General features: G+C 46.4%; 1 protein-coding gene across 1 annotated transcript in view; it reads left to right on the top strand.

Annotated features, from left to right (window-relative positions):
- Nucleotides 1-7,778: 7,778 nt before the first annotated feature.
- LOC119179367 (glycine receptor subunit alphaZ1) overlaps nt 7,779-21,831 on the top strand; it is a 37,253-nt gene continuing 23,200 nt past the window's right edge. The window contains exons 1-3 of the mRNA XM_037430433.2: nt 7,779-7,898; nt 9,757-9,830; nt 20,435-20,502. Of these exons, the coding sequence (XP_037286330.2) occupies nt 7,798-7,898; nt 9,757-9,830; nt 20,435-20,502 (243 nt within the window). The 5' untranslated portion in view covers nt 7,779-7,797. The remainder of the gene's footprint in view (nt 7,899-9,756; nt 9,831-20,434; nt 20,503-21,831) is intronic.

Genomic DNA, 21,831 nt, shown 5'->3' with positions numbered 1-21,831 from the left:
GCTCAGATTTGGGCGCACGTTAAAGAACCCCAGGTGGTCGAAATTTCCGGAGCCCTCCACTACGGCGTCTCTCATAATTATATGGTGGTTTTGGGACGTTAAACTCCACATATAAATCAATCAATCAATCAATCAATCAACATCAAAGGGTGGTGGATCGGGCTAGTTGGTACTCGATGCGCAGAAACGTAATAGCGGGGAAGCAAACACAAAAGACGAGAAAAGAAGGTTAGCCGAGTAAAGAAGGGACACAGACGGGCGTTAACTTATCGAGTAAAGGCAGACACGTGTCAATCACGCATCAACAAAATGAGCAGTAGCGCGTGCACGAAACGTGGCAAATGAAAAAAAAACTGAGCCCCCCCCCCCCTCCCACCGCACAGAAACTGACCAATGTCAACACATGCATGCACTCACACGTTCCAGAACCCCAGGTTCTTTATCACAGAGTGAAATAGATAGATTGCCCTTACAGGAGCATCCCTCCCGCTTTATCTGAAGCACTTTTACAATGATATCGGTTGCTTATCCTTAATTGTCTTGGTGTATAGTGAAAACTTGTCATCAAACAACCACACGAACCATAATGAAGTGCTCGAAAACCATCCCTCTTGTTCCGGACGTTATTTGCATGATCACGAAGACGGTCGCTGAGGCACCCGCCAGTCTGTCCCACGTAGGAGGCAGCACACGACAGCGATTCCGTAGGCAACCCCACCCACCGTCTGCAATGCTTCACCTTATACATCCAAAGTCACGTCTCATAACAGGGCTACTCTTCTTGCAGAGCGAGGCGAGATTGTGCGGGGCCGACAAAACATGTGCCCCCCGGTGCTGGCCGACCTTCTTGAGCCTGTGCGATAGATGGTACTTGAACGGGATGACCACGACTTAGTCGCTACTTGCCACACTTTCGAATAGCGTAGGCTCAATTCACGGTCCTAGCGTTTGCCTATGGGTGTCATACGAGATTTCGAATAGCGCCTGTCCCGCGCAAACACTGACGCACGCCCGAGTCACCGCAAAGGGGCTTCGCGGGCCACACGCTATTTCTGGCTTTTTGCGGGCGGACCGCAAACGCTAACGGCAGTTTGCGTTATGACGCATGCGCAGTGACAGCGACCGCGTCAGATGGAGTACACAAAGCTTTGTGTGCACTATTGGAAAACTCCCTATTATCTACTGCACGGCCTGGGAGCTTCAGATTCGCGTGGATGCCTTCGGCTGCCAGCAATGTTTCTCGGTATCCAGACTTCTTGAGGTTTGAAGCTCCTGTTAACTACGTGGAGGCAGGATCTGTCGAGATCATTATAGAAGCACGTTTAGGGGATAATCCTTTTGAAGAGTTTAATGTGGGACTAAGTCTAACGTAGCTGGGTAGGTGCGCGCAAGGTTCGTATTGCCAGCAGACACAATAAGAAAAAAAAAAGCCAGTTGGAGATGAAGGACGTGGAGGGAATTTTCTGCAGGCACCTCATGAGTCAAGGTTAGGGACGCGAGGCAGGTCTCAAATTGATTGATATTTGAGGTCTAACGTCCAAAAAAAAAAACACCATATGACTATGAGATGAGCCGTAGTGGAGGGATCCAGAAATTTCGACCACCTGGGGTTCTTTGACGTGCACCCAAATCTGAGCACACGGGCCTACAACATTTCCGCCTCCATCGGAAATGCAGCCGCCGCAGCCGGGATTCGAACCCGCGACCTGCGGGTCAGCAGCCGAATACCTTAGCCACTAGACCACCGCGGCGGGGCGGCCGATATTGTTTGTCGTCGCCGTCGTAACGACGTGACAATATCATAGAAAAACGTACCAACCAGCCCCACTGTGAGCCCCGCTAACGCCTAAATTTCATTTCATTGCGATAGCAACTGTATGTGCAGTCTCGGCTGTTTTTTTTTTTTTGCCATCACCGCCACTGTCGCCGTCATTCACCGTATATGTATATGTATCTGTATATATTGAAACTCAATATTTCTATCCCGCATGTAGGGTAGAAAACCACCTATACTGTACTGGTTGACCTCTATACCTTTCCTTATTTACCATTTATTCTCTCTCTCTCTAGAGGGAACTCGGGTGCTAGTGTCCATGGAAGGTGCAACGCACGGCGCTTCAGCCAGCATGTGAATGATTGGTAGCACACTAATTTGTCTAATCTTCGTTATTTCGGCTCCGTTTGGCTTCGCGTGACATAAAGACATTTGGTCGCGAGACGACAATCGGCAAATGTTCAGCCGTTTCACTTCACCCCATTGACCTCATTGGGCTCACCAATTGAAATCCGGTCACGAAGTTCACAACGGACCGTTCTTTTATTCGAAACAAAACGAAAACAAAAACTGCAATAAAGTAGGCCACAAGTGCATTCGAAGTCCGCGAGCACGAAGACTAGACAAATGTGTGTACTATACCCCCCATTCCCATTGTGGCAGAACGATTGCAGAGCCACAGTTCTCCTCTTGTTCGTTTAAGAAAACTTGGTGGTTGAAGCAACTGACGTGGAACACTGATGTGGGGCATTGGTCTATTTTCGCGTGTCATGATGAGGCATCTAAGGATTTCGATTTGCTAGACAACGTTAAGAAGTATAAGGACAGTGTAATACTGTGCACTTGATTGCGTGCGTAGTGTTGCAAAATGACACAGAAATGACTCGCCCTAATGACGATGGAGATTCAATACCTGCCTATGTAGAGGCGTCTCGTGAATAGATGCACTAAACGACGACACGTGTCTCCGACGACAATGGGGGAGAAAAACAATACCTTCGAGCACTCGCTTGCAGCGTTATTGCTGAAACGTACGGCAGCTGCGAAACTGGGTCTCCTATAGTGCCCATGCCGCGAGCTGGGCCTCTCCCCAGGCCTATCTTGGTTTAAATAAGTTAGTGCCTTGGTACGACCACCGCTGTTCTGGGTTTAATGAGAGTCGGCATGAGGCGTCATCAAGCAGCGACGGGAGTGACCACGGCAGCGCGTGCCCTGCCCGTGGGCTTGGCTCAGTGGGGAAGGGTCGCGAAACACGTGATGCTATCTCCTCGAGTTCCCAAAGAGGTGGAAGCCTTACCGTAGTGCATGGGTTGCAATCAAGGAGGTGATAAAAAAAGAAAACCTGGACTGGAAGCTTTTGCGACGCCTTGCCAGCAAAAAATAAAGCCAAGTCCCCGCTCCAAAGATCTAAGAAACATGTTGTTTTCCAACGTGATTCAATTGTAGATCAAGCGGATTTCGTCAGTTAGTGTAAACGCCGTCTCAGTTGTAAAATAAAGGGCTGTTGTTGCCGACGAAAGAAACACATTGAGATGATTGGCGACCTCATCCTCAATAAACTTTTCTAAGATTTCCAGACTTACTGGGCAAAAATAGTAACACAAAGGCACCCACGATGCAGTACCTGAATGAGCAGCATTATCGAATGGAGCAGCCATGCAGCTGTATCTGCGAAGCTGATTAAGCCGAATCATTGGCATGTCCGTTGCCTATGACACCGCAGAGACTTAGTAGGAGTTTAGATGTATGCTTACGTGTTAAACGGCTATAGTCTGTTGGGAGCGTGGCCTTGAGAGAAAAGCCCTCGTGGGACAAATGGAGAGAGAAAGATCACGCCACGTCGAGGGAGAGTGAAAGCCATACGAAAGCGAGAGGGATTTAACACGCTGTTTGATTGTTTGCACATTAACTAGTTGTAGCCACGTGACCAGAGTGGGAACGTCACCTGTGACGTCACCGGTAGAGTGGCTCGTCGGCTCTGGCGGTAGTGGTGTTGGCGAAACGGTAGAAGTCGTTAAGCGATACGACTGGGTAGTGGTGAAATGGTAAGTGCAGTAAGAGTAAGCGAGCAGGAGTTATACGAGCGGTTTTCTAAGTATGTATGAAGAACTAGCTCAAACCATTCAATAACGGAGAGTATGGCTAGTTCGCAGGTATGGACGTATATAAAAGTCCAGACGTACGAAAGTATTAAAGGATTATCTAGTCGGTAGTTCATATTCGTTCAGCGAACGAATATGTTTGACGTGCTCCCAGTTCACTGGACAAATATAGGCATGCATTAGTGGTGTCTTGTGTCCTCTCCCATGTCCTTGTTTTTTTTTTTAGTCTTTTTACCTTGATGAATGTCTCAGATCAAAGTTTTGCCCTGAAATAGCACGGCCCAATTACGCCCCTCCTTTCTGTTTATTGTCTGTTGCGAACTACTGGCACTAGAGGAATAGCGATACTGCGATGCCATGGAAGAACTTTTCATATCGTTCAATTAGTACGGCGATGGAATAACGTCACCCTTGCCGCTTCTGGCCAGTTCCCGTGATCCCAAGCCAAAGAGGTGCTGATAGCCTAACCTGCTGTACCCTGTTAAAAATCAACATCGCCTTCATTCAGTGTCGATGCAGCTCCCTATATTTTCAAAGGGGAAAAAAGAGGAGGGCAAGGGCAGAGCCAGGGGTGACACACCAGGCCTGTGTGCCTTCCTCCCAGTTTTATATTTCTTTATACATTTAGTAGTATTATAACTTTTGGTCATGGCATACAGATCACAAAATGACACTCGACCTCATATGCCGGCCCGCGCCCACTTCAGATCAAGGTGGGGCCCACCATCGACAGAAAAAATTTCTGCCTATGCTTCTGGGAGAGATGTATGGGCTGTCTTGTCGAAACCTGAAATGTGTTTGTGTGCAAGAACTATGAACCAACTATGGACAGACTATCAAAAGACTATCAAATAACCAACTCGCCCAACAAAGCATTTTGTTGTAGTCTGTCATCGTCATTCAGTCGGAGCCAATCGTTTGGCGCCTCGGCGTTGTCACGAAAACGTTAGGCAGCGGCATCACAGTACTCTCATTCCGGCGTAACTTGCTGCGATTCCTTCGTTCCTCGGCCGTAAAGAGCAACAAAAAATATCAGAGCCAGTTTCAACCCAGTCGACCACTATGAACTAAGGAGCATTGATGTGTCCGAGTTTCCCGTCTGTTTATCTACGCTCTTCTGTTTTTTTTTTTCGTTCTTTTATTGCGTTCATTTGAATTGTCCCTTTTCGTATTATGCTTTGATATTTTCTTTTCTTTTTTGTTGCATTCTTGTAACTATCTGAGTTGTTTCGAAATCACCTATCATCGGTCTTATCATCGCTTTTTTGCTGTTTTAATACTATTTGCTGATTTGTGCACGTCCCGCGGCTTTCTCACCTCGTTGGCGTTTCGCTGGACAGATTAATCAGCCCTTCGGTGATATTGGCATTCACGAGAAAGCGCACACTGACGTTTCAGACATGCAACCCGCTCTCAGCTTGTGGGCATCGAACGCGGGATCTGTACGACACCAACGTCGCACAAGACGCTACGATCGGGAGCTCCCTTAAACTGCTTCGCAGTTCAAAACTTTTTGTTAGATAATTATTTTATCTATGCGTTGGAGATGCACAATCACTTTCAAGTCTCGAACAAATCCTGCAAAAGTCGCGTTTGAAGAGCACATAGCGTGACACAAAACGACCCAACGAAATGTCCGCGTGGAAAAAAAAAAACGGAAGCTGCTAACATGAAAAGAAAAATTTTTGATTATAGTCTGTTTCGAACGATCCTTTCGCTGAGATTTCTACGCTATAATTTTTAAAATATTGGCATCATATGCGACTTTCTTTGCCAGAATGTACACGAGCGAAGACTATTCATTTTTTGTTTGTCCTGCTGTTGTTTAATAGTTGCACACATGCGGAAAGCTATAGCCATGTGTCGACTGCCTGTTTTTCTGATAGTAGACATAGATGCAGCACCAGCGAATAACCGCGTCTACAAAAAAACACAGAAAAAGTTAGAAGCCCTTGCACTATAGGGAAAATGTGGCAAGCGAAGCTTGGCGTGATCCAGACGTTACTTTCTCTTTGTTTCTTCCTTTCTTACTTCCTTTCCTTTATTGTTGCTTTCTTTCTATCTGTATATCTATCCTTCTATCTTACTTTTTTTATTCTTTTTCTCTTTCTCTTTTCCTTTCTTTTTCTTTTTTCTTTCCTTCTTGCATATTTTCTATATTCCTTTATGTTTCTTTCTTTCTATCTCTCTTTTCGTCTTCCTTTCCTTTTTTTCTTTCCTTCCTTCTTTTCTTCCCTTTTTTCCTCCTCTCTTTCCTTCTTTCGAATTGTGCAAGGCTCACTCCTAACTGTTAACTTCCTTCGTGCCATCCCGGCTGCGGTGGCTGCATTTAAGATGGAGGCGGAAACGTCGTAGGCCCGTGTGCTCACATTTGGGTGCACGTTAAAGAACCCCAGGTGGTCGAAATTTCCGGAGCCCTCCCCTACGGCGTCTCTCATAATCATATGGTGGTTTTGGGACGTCGAACACCACGAATCGATCAATTTCCTCATGCTAGAAATCGGACCTTCATCCCCATACTCGGCAGCGCAACAATTCAGTCGAATCAGACAGAAGCGACGATGGTCACGTGTGCCCACCCGGGCAACAATGGAATGTGGGAACGTGAAATTCCAAGTGACTTCAGCACAAGACTAGATTGCCATGCCTCATCCCGCTGATAGAGAGGACATGATCATTTCAAAACGGCGCACACAGACACGAATGCGGCAGGCGCACGTTTGGGGACGGCATTTCTGTGCGCGCGTTGGTTCCTGGGTTTTCGCGTAAGGCATTGTCACTACATCTGTGAGCTGCAAGACCTTCTGTTCTCTTTCTTTATTTCTTTTTTAGTCTATTAGGAACAATTACGAAATTGCCCAAGGAGGCACAGCAAAAGGCAAACATTGCCTGACTGGGCCGTGCCACCCATACAGCAATAACAGCAGAAAGACATTCACAAATATCAAAAGGGTACATAGAAATCAAATACTACACCTCTGATATATATTACACAGTCATACAGCAAAAAAAAAGAGAAGAAAAAATAACTACAATTTTAACAAAAAAAATGCACGCACTACTCTCGAGCAGAAAAAGAAAATCGCATTATACTCATCTACCACAAAAAAAAAAAACAAAAAAACTAGGAAGAACTTGTAGGGCTCGCAATCCACATGCGGGGAGAGAAAAGAAAAATCAAGAAAATACATAACTTTCGTACAGAACCATAGTATTCTTTTATTTGCATTAGTCATCTGAAAATAATAATTCTTTTATTGTTTGTTGTTTATTGTTTTATTGTTGTTTTATTGTTTATGTATTGCGGCAATAATATCTTGGGTTTCGCGTCCCGAAACCACGATATGATTATGAGCGACACCAAAGCGGAGCGCTGCACAGATGTCGACCATCTGGCGTTGTTTAACGTGCACTGACTACCCACAGTGCGCGGAGCTCCACCATTTTGCCTCCCCCGAAATGCGACCGCCCAGGCCGGGACCCAACCCGCCACCTTCTGGTCAGCAGCGGAGTGCCCTAACGACCACTCCGCCGTGGTGGACGACCTTCCGTTAAGAAGTCACTTATTTTTGCTTCCGTAAACAACAGTCGGGACTTTGTAAAGTCGTCCGTGAGTCCGTACGTGCCTATTCGCCAGCTGGCTGGTTTCAGTGGTGGGCTTCTCCGCACAAGCGGTATTAGGAAGGAAAAGCCAGATTTACGGCGCGAACAAGTGACGGTCTGGCGCTGCGACACACGCACTTGCACTGTGGACACTGTGGGTACTTGCACGGAGGCAGCGACCAGACAACGACGCGACGACCGCGCCGTTTGGATGTGGTACCACCAACGCCACCTGTTGTGCAAGTGCAGCCACCACGTATCATCCCGATCGAATTGCGCGGCGACCGCTGGGCTGACAGTTCGCCACGAGTGGGTAGGATGCCACGCGTTGGCCTTGTGTGGTTTCTCCTGTCGGGCCTGTCCCGAGCAGCGAGGGGCAACGAGGCCGCGGCGACGACGGAGAACTGCACTTTTGCCACGTGAGTTTTTCACAGCCCATTGTTGTCCTGATTATATCTTTTCATTATTAATATTATTGTGAGCCTGTTGCAGTAGTTGCTACTCAGCTCTCAGATGCTCCATTGAAATTGTTTTTACCGCTACTGTTGCGATTAAAGCAGGTAACTAGGATAGCTGCAGAATAAGAAAAGTTGATGCACGCTGCGAAGCTTAAGTGAAATATTAAAAAAAATAATGGAGAAGCGGAAAGAATGATTGACTCTGAGAGCCAAAACGTTTTTGTTATACCTTTATTAGCTGTAATGGTTGTCGTCACGCCAGAACATTCCCGCCACGGGCGTTTTCATACTTGGCTTTCCCTTAACGTACTTTTTATGGTGGAAATCTTATTTTTTTTTCATGAGCAGTCCGTGAGAGGTACACTTAAAAACGCATTAATGATAAAAACCAGACGCGTGGTTCTAGGCGGGCGAGGTGCACGTTCACTTCGTTGCTGCAATGTTGGCGTGATTGAAGGAAATATCAAGGCACATTCGCACTAGTGGCACCAAGTCCCAAGAAAGTGTGGAGTTGGGCGGCCTTGCACGATTCTCTTCGTTCTTTTCTTTCTTACTTCTTATCTTTCTTGCTCTTTTTCTGTTTATGTTTGTTTCTGCCTCTTAGTGTGTTTGTTTATTTTTATTTCTCTGTCTCTTTCACAATTTCCTTTCTCGTTCTTTCTGCACTCTTTTGCTTTTCTTACCTTTTTTTTCTCTCTCTCTCTCAGTCCATTCCTCACTCCCTCTTTCTTTACATCTCTTTCTCAGTTCATTCATTTGTCTCTCTTTGTCTCTGTTCCCGTCTTCTCTGTTCTTTCTGTTGCATTTTGTACCTGTTTTTCTCTCCCCCTATTTAATCTGTCTCTCCTTCTTTTTCGTATCTCCATGGTTGTTTTCTTGCCCATCAAAGTTATTGAATCCCACACCGGACAGTGCATGTGTGCACTGGCAGTGAAGCATAAAATAAAGAGAAAAACGGAGAGAGTACGCGCCTGTTTGATGATGATGATGATGGTGGTTTTTGTGTGCGACTAACGGAGCGTCTCCGCCCGTAGGTGGAGAGTCCCCATCCAGACTACTCTTTAGAGCCCCCACCCCCTTTCCCTGGCATGGACCCGGAATAATTTTTTAGAGATTGCCTTAGGCTCTAATTCACCGCCATTGAACGAACTCTTGGCCATCTATCTTGCAGTTATTTCGCTGGAGACTCTTTATAACTGTTCCATCTCCTTCATGCTTTTAAAATTCGAAACACGGGGCAGTGAGAAGTAGGCAGTCTAGAGCCATGGTCGCATTGTGAAGGAAGTCGCTTTAGGAAAGTATGGTATGTATGCGTACAAATAAAAAAAAGTGTTTTTTACGAACAGATATTTGTTAATTATACACCTAATATATTCAATATATCTTTCTCAATATATATACCAGGACTATATTTGAATTGACCTAATAATATAATCGAGTGCCATCAATTTTCACTGTGTCGACGACTAACTTGAGTCCCTAGAGGTCTTATTCGAAGGGAAGAAGATACTGACTTTGAAAACTTTGAACCCTTGTTGGTAGAAAACTAAGTGCAGTGCTCAAAATCAACTAAAGCATGACGATGTATATAAAGGTATCAGTATAATTTGCAGTACCACGAGACAAAAATACAGGCATTGCGACAATATGTACGACACAACAGCGTTGGCATTGTGTATTGTGTAAGCATGTTGAAAGCTAGCCTAACAACGCGTATTAAAAAGCCCATGCATATTTACGTCACCGAAATATGTTTCCAGAATTTCTAAACAGTCTTTAAATAAAACTTCATGTTCTCACTACTCTCTTACACCCGCAGATGTTCTTCCGATGAAGTATGGAACAACTTTCTGCCTTCCAATTATAGCAAATCAGAGCCACCTGTCGTCGACGGTACGTACTCCTCACACATCCCGTGTGTTCGTACTCCTCACACATCCCTGTCGTCGACGGTACGTACTCCTCACACATCCCGCGATCATGTACGGTTGGTCAGGCCATTCCATTCACATGGGCTGAACGTAATCACAGAAATCGGTTTGACAATCAGAAAAGCGTCGCTGGTTGGACGGAAAAGTTGAGCTCAGGCAAGTTAACCCCCTCTCCTCCCATGGCTAAGGTTCCCCCACGCGGCTGTTGGAGAGTTAACGAGAAGAAAATTTCAATTCTGGCCGGGCCAGAAGCAAATGCGACGTGCATCGTGTCTCCCCTTAGTTGCATACTGTACATGGCTAAGATCTTGGTTTCATTGAGAGGTTTCTGTACTAATTGATATTTCCCTTTATAAGCCGACGGTTGCGTTTTACCTTTCAGTACAGATTATGGCTCTTGTTACACAGTGCTCCAGGAGCACTCTGTAATGTATATAAAATTAATTAATTAATTGCTGCAGTTATTTGCTAGTGAGGTAAAGATTCTTCCCCTTCTTTATTCTCTTCTTTTCACCATCATTCCCCTTTCCCACATTCTATGTATGCTATAATATACAAGCTTTGCCATGCTTTACCATGTCCTCTTTTTTTGTCCTCCTCACCCTCACAACCCTCAATTAGACCCTCACTCCTCTTGCCCACAGTTTGATACAGTATCTATCAATGGCTATGCTACGCCAGCAGCTGCTTGGCACGTACCCGCTCTCTGTGGCACACGCTCACGAAGTTTTTCGCAGTCGATCACGGTAGTATATTATCAACCTTAAATGGCTACGGAGTAGTTAATATTTTAACTAATTATTTTTTTATAAATTTTCAGAGTAGGAGACTATATTGACTGATACTTAGCTCTAGCAATGATAACAAAATGTAGCCTTCCTTACCATACGGTAAGTAAAATCACTGATAAAAATGAAACAATTATAGCAGTAACTTCATGGAATCATCCAGCTGTGGTCAGTAGCCTTCTGCAACGAGTTAACAACAAACTCTTAGTTGGTTTCATGTCGTGGCCATGTAGCAGTAGGAGGAAGAAGATGGAACTGTATCTTAAGAATCCGGCGGCGTCAGTGGTGCACGTTCCTTTCCAAGGATTCAGCCAGAAATACGTGGGCCCTTAAGGCGTCCTCGGCCTGTCGGATTGCTCAGAGCTGTTTCTCCGGGTCTGGGCTGAGCAGTACGGTCTCCCACTGCTCCTCATTTGTAATTGCCCGACCCTGTCAGACTGCCGTTGGACTGGCAAACTACTGCATGGCCCACAAGATGTGAGGTATAGGGAAGGGCGGACCAACCTTACACCCTGTGGGTCACGTTGTAGTCTGTCAGAGGTTCAAGGCGCCGCACCGAGATTCTCGGGATACAATCAATCACTCACTCCATAAAGCTGAAATAGTAGAATAGGTGGAGAAATCGCAACATTCAATTGGTCAATTAAGAAAGCAATTAAGGGAGAACATGTGTTCGAATTGCGCACTCACAGCGCTGCTCCACTGTCGTCATGATGTGGGAGAATCGTTTCAAAGAGCTCGTGTACATGTATTACGCTCGTTTCATTAGGCACAACTCTGAAAAAAAAATATTTGCTAGGAAACTTTCGCTTAGATTACAGATATATGCAATTATTTCGCATGAATATAGCAGACCCGCATTTACGACCCCTACTACTTTACTTGCGGCTACTTTACTGAAAACTACAATGATTTCAATGACAACCAATTTCCACATATGAGCTACAACAGCAGAGCTTCAATGACTTACGCTTGACAAGGAACAGATCATCACTTTTTGCTTAGCCGATTCACCCAAAAACATGACAATCATGATGACGTCATTGTGCAGCGTCATAAGTTGCCGAAATGCACTGGTGGCCTGCGACCACACGCCAGAAAAAAAACCATTAAAACAGAGGGGGAAGGGGCCATACAACGTGACGAATCATTCAGTACATTGCAGTTGTAGTGCCGTTGCTATGGCTAGCGCTGTTCACTGCGGTCATCTGCAATGCAAAAGAGAAGCATAACTTATTCCACGTTGCTGCCAGAGCTGCATTTTACTTGTGCATATTTATCACATTTTCTGAAAGGAGGTCCCCCTTCAGCCAAGTGCTCTGGGACCTCCTTCTGTATGTTTAAACAAGCATGTATGTTTTGTACGAAAGTAAAAATAAACTGAAACTGAAACTGAAGATAATGAACGCCGTGAGCCTGCCACCAGGTGGCAATATGTGGTGTGCCTGTACTACCGGGGCTAATGGCTTGCGCATCGATACGAGCATGGCACTGCGTATTTCTTGCACGCGCACGTATGTATAGCTGGTCTACAAACATATTTTAGGCCACCCTCGTTTTCAAGGTTGCTTGTAGGGTAGCGCCAACACGCTCAGCAAATGCCACAAGCGAAACCAGTTTTGAGAATCCTCGATAGCAAAAGTACACCGGTATAAACAGCCTCCGAGTTTCAACAAAATATTTGAAAATGAGCCAAGGTGCCCGTTTTTTTTTGTTAGGCTTCAAGTGGAACGTTTTGATCCGGCTGTGCAAAGACGAAATATACATTATAATAATTTACAATGCACAAATAAGCACAAGTACTTCTTTCAGAACCATGGCACGCTTGTCAATCACCTAGGTAACCGAGCAAATACGCTTAGAAGTGCGAGTGCTGGTTTTCTTCAAAACCGTAATCAGATTTTTTTTTGTTTAAGTTAAATACCCCGAAAGTCAAAAACTAAAAGTTTATCGTCCCTATCTAAACCTTAATATTTTTTTAGGCAGTGACGTCAGAGTCTGCGACGAGACCCTGCTACGCTACATTAAGTGCCAAGGAACCTCCCCCCTTCCATGGCCAGCCTTATCACGTGATGTGCGATCCCCCCCCCCTTCTCTTTTTTTTGGCACCTTCCGGCTTTTGACGTACACTAGCGACACCTATTTTCGAATAACCGACATACGCATTGTAGTAATATGAGGACCCCGAGATGTAAGCCATCGCACGTCCCATTTTTCGAAGTCTGGTTTATCTACAAACTGCTGGCGGGATTCGTTGTGCAGCTCGTGCGTTTCTGTTACGCCTCGAGATGTGCTTATTGACACTCGGACATGAATAATGGAGGTTCCGTAAATCAATCACACCTCGGCATCGCCTTGTAAGTGAGTTAAGTGGGCGAGTGCGGAACAGATGGAAATTTATCACTGGCTCACGGTTCCCGAACCTACTTTGAGAACCCCTGCCATCTTAATACATAAAGATAATAACGCCGGTGCTTCCATCAGGCGGCCGCGCTAAGCCTTATTTAGGCCTAACCCGACCAGAAAATAAAACTCAGAGCACGACCTCTGAGATTCGGGCTTCCAAGGGGAATTAAGGCGGCTGCACGCATTGAAGCGCTTTTCCATTTTTTTTTAATTCCTATCGGGAGTCGTGGAGTCAAAATGACGTGGTGGAAGATGAACCGGCAATGCGGGGTACGCTGGTCTTGAAGCATCGGCCATTCAGCGGCTGCTGAACTGGACAGCCCGCTAACTGAAAGTGCAAAAATAGCTCCCGTAGACACGACTCCGGAGGTGAGGAGGGGGCAACAGCGGTAAAAGAATTGCTTCCCCCCTCCTGACGACATAACACTGCACATAAACCTACGATATATGTTACGCTTTATCGAGGCTCAATATAAACAACTAAAAAGAGCGCGGTAACGATAAGCAGACACACAGGACACGCGTTGTCCTGTGTCCATATAGGGCACAGACCTATGAGTGCTCTTCCCGTTCCATGCTTCCTTTCTTGATGTTTATGTTCCGTATGAATAACCAACCAGCCTGGTCAGCTACTTTATCTTTGTGCCACGTGGTATTTAATTGCAATGTTCGATGCTCGCTTCTAATAGTAACACACAGGGCAGTAAACGTCAGTCCAACTCCAGAACCCGTACATGCGTCAGCAAGCCAAACAAACAGTGTTTCGAGAGCACCGGCATAACGCCGACCAGATGACAGAGTATCGAACGGACCAGCTACAACACTGTTCAACGCATCCTGCCCCCCACCCCCAACCCCCACCTCCTAGTAACATTCACAAGCAAAATTCTCGCCACGCCAGGAAACGCCATCGTGCGACAGCCACCGGCAACAAAATGTAGCGGGTGGGGAAGGCGCATCTTTTTTTGACGAAAAGAAAGCGACGAGCGGCATACGACATTGTCACGCGCTCCAGGGTCCGGCTGCATTGATTGAACTTGGCCGCAAGCCGACATGCGAGCGTGTCGAAGCCGACCGTGACCCACTGTAGAGAGAAAGGGACAGGGTCGTACGTAGATGATGGGGAAGCCCGTTGCCTTTATTTTTGGGACGCTACTCGTGTGTACGGATCGAAATCGACTTTCGAATCGATGGTCACGTGGACGACGACCGTGTCCATCATGACAGACCATCCATATCTGGATGGGCCTCCTCCTCCTCATACTCCCTTCCCCTCTCGCGACTCATGAAAAGCACACGTTTCCACGGTACGTGGTCATGCCCTGACCTACGGCATTTTTTAGTATATGACAATAAGAGGGAAGCAAACCTTCATCTTGAAGTTTGTTTAATGTTGGCTGGCTGCTACCGTTCTAATGTTGACGTCACTGTTCCATTACTGTTGGACATGTTGCGCATAACTATGAGTACAACTCAGGAACTCTTGGCTGGCGTTGCTGCAACTAGGCCGTGAGAAAACGCTTCAACACATACGGCATTTTGCCTTACGAAAACTCGCCGCAAGTGTTCTTTTTCCTTTCGGGACACCCCTCGCGTCTGATTAAAACTGACCTTCAGATCGACGACGCTGCGAAGACGTTTTCATGGCAACCACTTCCTTTCTTCTTTTTGTCGACTTCTTTCACTTCGCAAGGCACTTGCTTGGAGGCCCGGTCGCATCATCCTTTAGACCCGATTGAGAAAACTTCGGTTAGACGAATAGTCGATGGAGGCCGGTATGGGAAAAAAAAACAGCATATCCACGGGGTGAATGATGGAGAGTAGGCGAAGCATCCGTCCGTCCATTCGTTCTTGCTTCCGTGCGTCTATGCGTCCGTGTATGCGACCATCCGTGCATCCATCCGCCTGTCCGCGCGTGCATTTGTTCGTGCGTCCACACGTTCATCCGTGCGCTCGTCCCTATGTTCATCCATGCGTCCATCCGTCCGTGCAGCCATCTGTGCGTCCGTTCATGCATCTGTCTGTGTGTCGATTCGTCCGTCTAGTCAACACTCCAAGTACCTCCATCTCGCATCTTTTCATCATATATTCCGCATATAGAAGCACCGCCATCCAGCGGACATTCCAAGGACTAAACGAGAGGTGGCACACGCACACTTTCTTACGGCTTGCGCTTCGGGTCTACTTCCCACCTTTAACCACCTCGAGTTCATGGTATATACTAGTTCACTGTATTCATGGCGCTGCGGCCCAACGCTCGCTAAACCTTTTTAAAACCAAGGAGGTTACACCCAGCAAGTATAACGTAGCAACCCTTTCTTTTCTGATAGTGCTCAATGTACATGCCAATGGCTGCTAGTGGAGAATGAGAGACTGGAGGATTCGGCTTTTAGTTAACGCGCATGCTGCGAATTTTTTATTGTTCAACAACGCACAGAAGAAATCTCCCACCGGCACCACTTTGCAGGTCAAAGCGTAAGACATGTTACGTACTACGACAAGAGACGAACGGGTGCCGCTTTAAGGAGCTTCGCCCCTAAAAGAGTAAGAGGAACTTCTTTAGACTTTTAAAGGCCAGATTGCCGGTCGATGCGTTGCCCTGTGCCGACGCACGCGTGTCATCTGCACGTCCGTTTGTAAGGTCTCGCTTCTTGTTTGCGCCTCCCACTGAAATTCAGCATTCCTTCTTTCGCCCTGCGTCATTACTGCAAGTAAAAATAGCACGTCATAATGTGGGACTTCAGCGATGTGTGCCAGGGAAAGTAACGCGTCTATTGCAAGGATCATCATCATCAACACCATCCTGATTAGCCTGACTACGTCCACTGCAAGATGAAGACCTTTCGAATGTTCCGCCAGTCTTCTCAGTCCTCTGCTTGCAGCGGCCACTTGATACTCACAAACTTCCCAATCTCATCTGCTAGTCTAGCTACCTGTCTCCCCATTAACAGCTTGCCTTCTTTAGGAATCCAGTTAGTTACCCTTAATGACCACCGGTTATCCTGTCTACGTGCTACATGCCCGGCCCATGTCCATTGCCTCTTCTTGATTTAAACTATGATATCCTTAACCCCAGTTAGTTCTCTAATCCACTCTGCTCTCTTCTTGTCCCTTACGGTTACACCTACCATTTTTCTTTCTATTGCTCGCGGAGCCATCCTCAATTTAGGCTGAATGCTTTTTGTAAGTCTCCAGGTTTCTGCTCCGTAGCTAAGTACCGGCAAGATGCAGCTGTTATACACCTTCCTCTTGAGGGATAGTGGCAATCTACCTGTCATGATTTGAGAGTGCTCGCCAAATGTGCTCCATTCCATTCTTATTCTTCTAGTTACTTCAATCTAGTGGCTCGGCTCCGCGGTTATTGCTTTTCCTAAGTAGACATAGTAGTTTACAAATTCAAGTGCATTATTACCTATCTTGAAGCGCTACTCTCTTCCGAGGTTGATGTACATTACTTTCGTTTTGTGCAGATTAATTTTAACACCTACCTTTCTGCTCTCCTTGTTTAACTCCGTAATCATGATTTTCAATTCATCCCCTGAGTTAGCAATGCAATGTCATCGGCGAAGCGCAGGTTACTAAGGTACTCTCCATTAACTGTTATGCCTAACTATTCCCATTCTAGGAGTCTGAAAACCTCCTGTAAGCATGCGGTAAATAGCCTTGGGGAGATTGTATCACCCTGCCTTACACCCTTCTTGATTGGTATTCTGTAACTCTACAGCAGTTGATCCGCTGTAGAGTTTTTCCAGGATGCTTATATATGGTTTGTCGACACTACGCGGTGTCTGCGTGACTGGTAATATTGCTATTGAATCAAATGCTTTCTCTTAATATATGAAGACTATGTATAGTGGTTGAACGTATTTTGAACATTTATCTATCACTTGATTGATAGTATGAATGTGGTCAATTGTTGAGTAGCCTGTACGAAATCCTGCTTAATCCTTTGGTTCACTGAATTCTAATGTCTTAATTCTGTCAGAAATTACTTTTCTAAAAAGCTTGTATACGACGGCGAGCAAGCTGATTGGCCTGTGGATCTTCAAGTCCTCTTCGTCCCTTTCTTATGGATTAAGATGACGTTAGCACTCTTCAACGATTCTGGTACCGTTACCCCGTCAGGATACACTTTGTAAACAGGGTGGCCAGTTTCTCTAACATAATCTGTCCTCCGTCTTTCAGCAGATCTAGTGTTACCTGATCCTCACCAGCAGCTTTGCTTCTTTGCATTCCCTTCAATACTTTCCTGACTTCTGTCATTACTGGTGAGATGGCATCTGGCGTTCCCCTAGTTTTTACATTCCACATCGATAGTTCAGTTGCCCTTTTTGTCCACTTAATTTTTAACTCTATATTTCTCTCTTTCAACACTCTCTTCCCCAACCCTAGTGCAGGGTAGCATACCGGATACTAGCATCTGGTTAACCTCCCTGCCCTCATTTCGTCTCATTTCTCTCTCTCTTGTCAATTATAGCATACATCTGGTTTTTGCCTATCCCAAGCTTCCTCTCCACCACTTTGACGATCCGCTCTTCAGAGTATGTTCAGTTCTTTCCATGTTATACCTTATTACATCATACATTTTACGCTTATTAATCAACTTTGAAAGCTCTGCAAGTTCTATTTTATTTGTTGTGTTTGAGGTTTTCATACTTTGACGTTTCTTAAAGAGATTAATCTTCGCCTCCTGGGACAGCTTGCTAGTGTCCTGTCTAACTACCGTACCTGCAACTTTCAGTGCACACTTCTTAGCCATACTCGTCAGATTATCATTCGTTGCGTCAACGCTTAGGCCAGTTTTCTTAATGAGAGCCGAGTATCCGTTCTGAAGCGAGACTCTAAATTTCTGTTCGTTCCCTGTCAGAGCTAGCTCATTCGTTGGTTTCTTGCGTACAAGTGTGTCAGCGAAAGCTGTCATGAGGTTACAAAAAGAGTCGCCTGCGGCGTCGCAGTTGTACGCCGCCGCCACTTCTGATGGTCGTGAGCAATATCGCATGAAATGAGAAAAAAAAATCTTCGTAGTTATAAGCACCAAAGACACAATGGGATTCGAAAGCGGGTCCCCTGCGTACCAGTCCAGTATTTCTACCACTGAGCCACGCCGATGCTTAGAACACCGTTGAAAACTGGCCTTGGGCAGGATTGATGTCGAGAAAAGAATCGCGTTTATTATTTTTCTCAACCTTTTCAACATTCCTGGCTGCTGAGAACTGCCGCATGACGCCCGTCTCCCCGAGTTTGCCAACGGCATTGATTACATTACCTTGATGTTTCTCTGAGCTCCATCATCAAGTCTGTTATTGAAGCGAACGCCAAACGTAGTACTGCAATGGTAGAAAAGCGGGCAATATAGGACGCAGCCTAAACTCGCGTCAACAGAGACATTGAGAGCCAAAACGTATAAGCACCTCTATCGGGGACGGGGAAACGCGAATTGCCTTTCGCACGAAAGAGTGCCCTTGATTGATGTTTACCCACTGGAGAAATGACCTACCTCCTCAGTGCAAGGAAATGACCCGCCGTCGAGCGAAAGCGAAGACGAAACCGCTGCACTGAGACGGGTCATAAAGACTGCAGAGGCTCTCTCCTTTCAGTAGGAAATAAAGATTGCCATTACCGGCGCGTCCTTCTGAGGACGTCACCTCATAATACAGAAGTCTACGCGTTGGATTTTTTTCCTCTTCTAGATACCATAGCAACGAACGATACTCATGTACACGACTACGGCATTCATAATCTTGACCGCGATGATTCTCCTGCTGTGATTTCAGTACCCAATATCAGCATTGCTGCGTGACTAGACGTTGTGTGGCGTCATTTTCAGCATATAGGGTGTTCGCGTGACCGCATTTTATTGCATATATTGTGTTACGTAACTAGACAAAATTTCGCGTTGTTCAACAAGATTTCGGGCAACAATATGCTGATCAGAGAATAATACCTGAGAGGCTCAGCGGTCCCAGCACATGAGCTGAATCCAAACTGCGCATGCGCGGCACGCCGAGCGAGCCAGGAATTTTACGGAGCGTTCCGCTCGCCCGCTCATTTCGTACCCTCAGCGGAGCGTGCAGAGCGGACCGGCGTGTGAGCGCTCTCGAGGCATTTGCCTCTGCTCGATCGACACTGGTTTCAACCATGTTCAACAAGTGGCGCCGCAATGCGTTCCGCTGTCTCCGCTGTTAAGGTCCCTAGATGAAACAACTTGTTTTATATAGGGACCTTACTCCGCTGTAAGGTCCCTAGATGAAACACGTTTTTTTTTTTATGTGGGGACCTTACTCCGCTGTTTCTGCTGAATCAAGTGGCTCGGCTTTTATTATTCCTTTTGTCTAGCACTCCGCTCGCCCCTCCACTGGTCCGCTCAGCTATTACTGGCGTTCCCAGGACGCCTGCGCCCAACTCCATCCGCCCACTTAACCAGAATGCTTATCGCTATCTCGGCTGTGCTACAACGCAAGCGGCGTGTTAAAGGGGCTCTGAAAAATCTCTGGAAGTAGTGCTTTGTTCTCTCTCGACATTGTCCATTCTCGAGGCACAGTTCGTGACGTCAGCAGTTTGCGCACGTGACCTAAGGCTGAAATAAGTTGTCGATTGTTCGATGCATGAAACATACTTATCGTAAATTGTTTCGTAGTCTGCTTTGCCATGCAGTCGTATGCCCGTGCTACCCTGTTTCGCTTGGCTATCAGGCCCGATAAATTGAGTATACTTCGTTTTTCTGCTTTTGTGACTGGGGCAAGCACAGATAGCAGTGTGCATTGGAAAAGTACGTACGCCTTGCTGGCTCAACGCTAAGTGGTGGAATCCCACCTATTCTATGAAGAAATAAATGTTGAGGAGAAGGCAAAGGTTTTTGGAAGGGTAGTGAAAAAGAAAAAAAGAAACTGCTGTCTCGCCTATGGACTCAATGTGGTTTAAAGTCTTTTAAGCGTGGTTGCTGTACCACCTCGTCCCTGCTTGACTAGAGCCGATATTTGTATAGTAACTGTATGTGGTCCCGTATACAGTTACTCTGGGTGCTTTACGCTTGGTTACCCTAGGTGCCTGCTCTGCGGAGCGACCTCTTCAGGCAATTACAGGCTTTGACGTGGTCTGTTGGGAGCACGTGCGGCCTAGTAGTCAGGATGACCTCGACAGAGCCCGAAACTGCCTGAAGATGTCAACCCACGGAGCGAAAACCAGCTTCTCGCACGCTCCACACAAACGTGGCCGAGACTGTACGTACTACATGACATGCCCGCCTAAGGCGCGCGCTACGTGTGTTACGACGGGGCCGGCCGAGGGTCAATTACCAATAGACTCGCTATTAAAAAAATTATGGCACATCTTCTTGGAGCTTCCGTAACAAAGAACTTCTCCTCACTCGCAGGCATGGCTGTTTTAGTCAACGTCTCGATGAAGATCGTGGATGTTGACGACATCAACGAAGAAAGAATGGTAAGTTCTTACTATAGGAACCGTTTTTGGAGGGTCGAAAGTTTTGTTTGCGACTTTTTTACAGGCATTTGTATATTTACGTATGGTAATGTCGGAATTGAATCGTAAATGCTCTAACGCATCGTATAATTTATGCTAGCGTCATAATTTAGAACGTTTCTGCATCAGTTCGAAACGGCCACCATAAGAAACTAGAGCTCCACAGCGCGGCAGAAACTGCGACTACGTGCGTTAGAGATTAGTTGACGCTGGACGCGCTGTTTTCAAATACTGGGACCCGCTGGTGGTGAAGAATAAAACAATGTGAATTTTTGAACGTGTCCCACTCAAAAAAAAGCCACCCGCCTCTTCCAACGGGGGAACTTGAGTAAATGCGTCGCAGAGTGGTGGGGGGGGGGGGGGGGGGTATCGCTTGAGCATTGTGTAATTGAGTATGGTTAGGGAATGCCTAATTGTTCTTCGGTCTTTCTCATTCCTAATGAATGAAGAAGCGTTGCCTTCAACGAGTGATGGGACGCTGATGTTGGGTCGCGCCCCACTACTGGTTGGCGGTACTGTTGCTTCCGTCGCATTTACTCGAGTCAAGCAGAGCGTCAAGTCGAGCGAAAGCCAAGCAAAGACGCCCTTTACTGAATTCCGAACGCGCGCTACGCTGCTCCGAACGCGCACTCCGCCGCTCCGAACGCGCACTCCACCACCACTCCGAACGCGCGCTCTACCACCACTCCGAACACGCGCTCTACCATCACTCCGAACACGCGCTCTACCACCACTCCGAACACGCGCTCCGCGGGAGGGGGGTACGGGGGAGAGTCTGAACGTTTAGTCGCTCGCGCTCGGTTAGCGCCACGCCGAGCAAACTCGGCGCGGTGTTGAGCGTGGCTTGCCACCGGCTCCTCCTCGATGCATGAGCGGCTGGGTTGTTGATAAGCGACCTCGCCGAGGGTTTACTGCGGACACTTGACGTTTTACCTCGAGTTTCAAGACCTTCGCTTTCCCAAAAAATTGTTGACGGTTTTCAATAGTACGTTTTCTTCAAAGGAGGAGCGGACGTGATTTCGACAAACTGTTAACGCTTCAGAGTGCGATAGCCACCCTACTACTGGACAGCTCTAAGCTAGAAAAACGTATTTTAAAAAAAGTGTTTAACGATTTCGAGTCCATCGTACTCAACTATGAGAGAGTTGTGAGCCGTCCCTGTCAGTCACAAATCGTGTGTTTAGAACAAATATTCGACGATTCAGGGAACAACGTTTGTTTAGAAAACTGTTGTCAACGATTTTGACTACTTCTTACTCAACTATGGTGAGCCACCCGTTAAAAAAATAT

This window comes from Rhipicephalus microplus, chromosome 7, assembly GCF_043290135.1.
Source record: "Rhipicephalus microplus isolate Deutch F79 chromosome 7, USDA_Rmic, whole genome shotgun sequence".
Lineage (NCBI taxonomy): Eukaryota > Metazoa > Arthropoda > Arachnida > Ixodida > Ixodidae > Rhipicephalus > Rhipicephalus microplus.
Note: the sequence above shows the minus strand (reverse complement) of the source record. Positions and strands in the feature narration are given on the sequence as shown.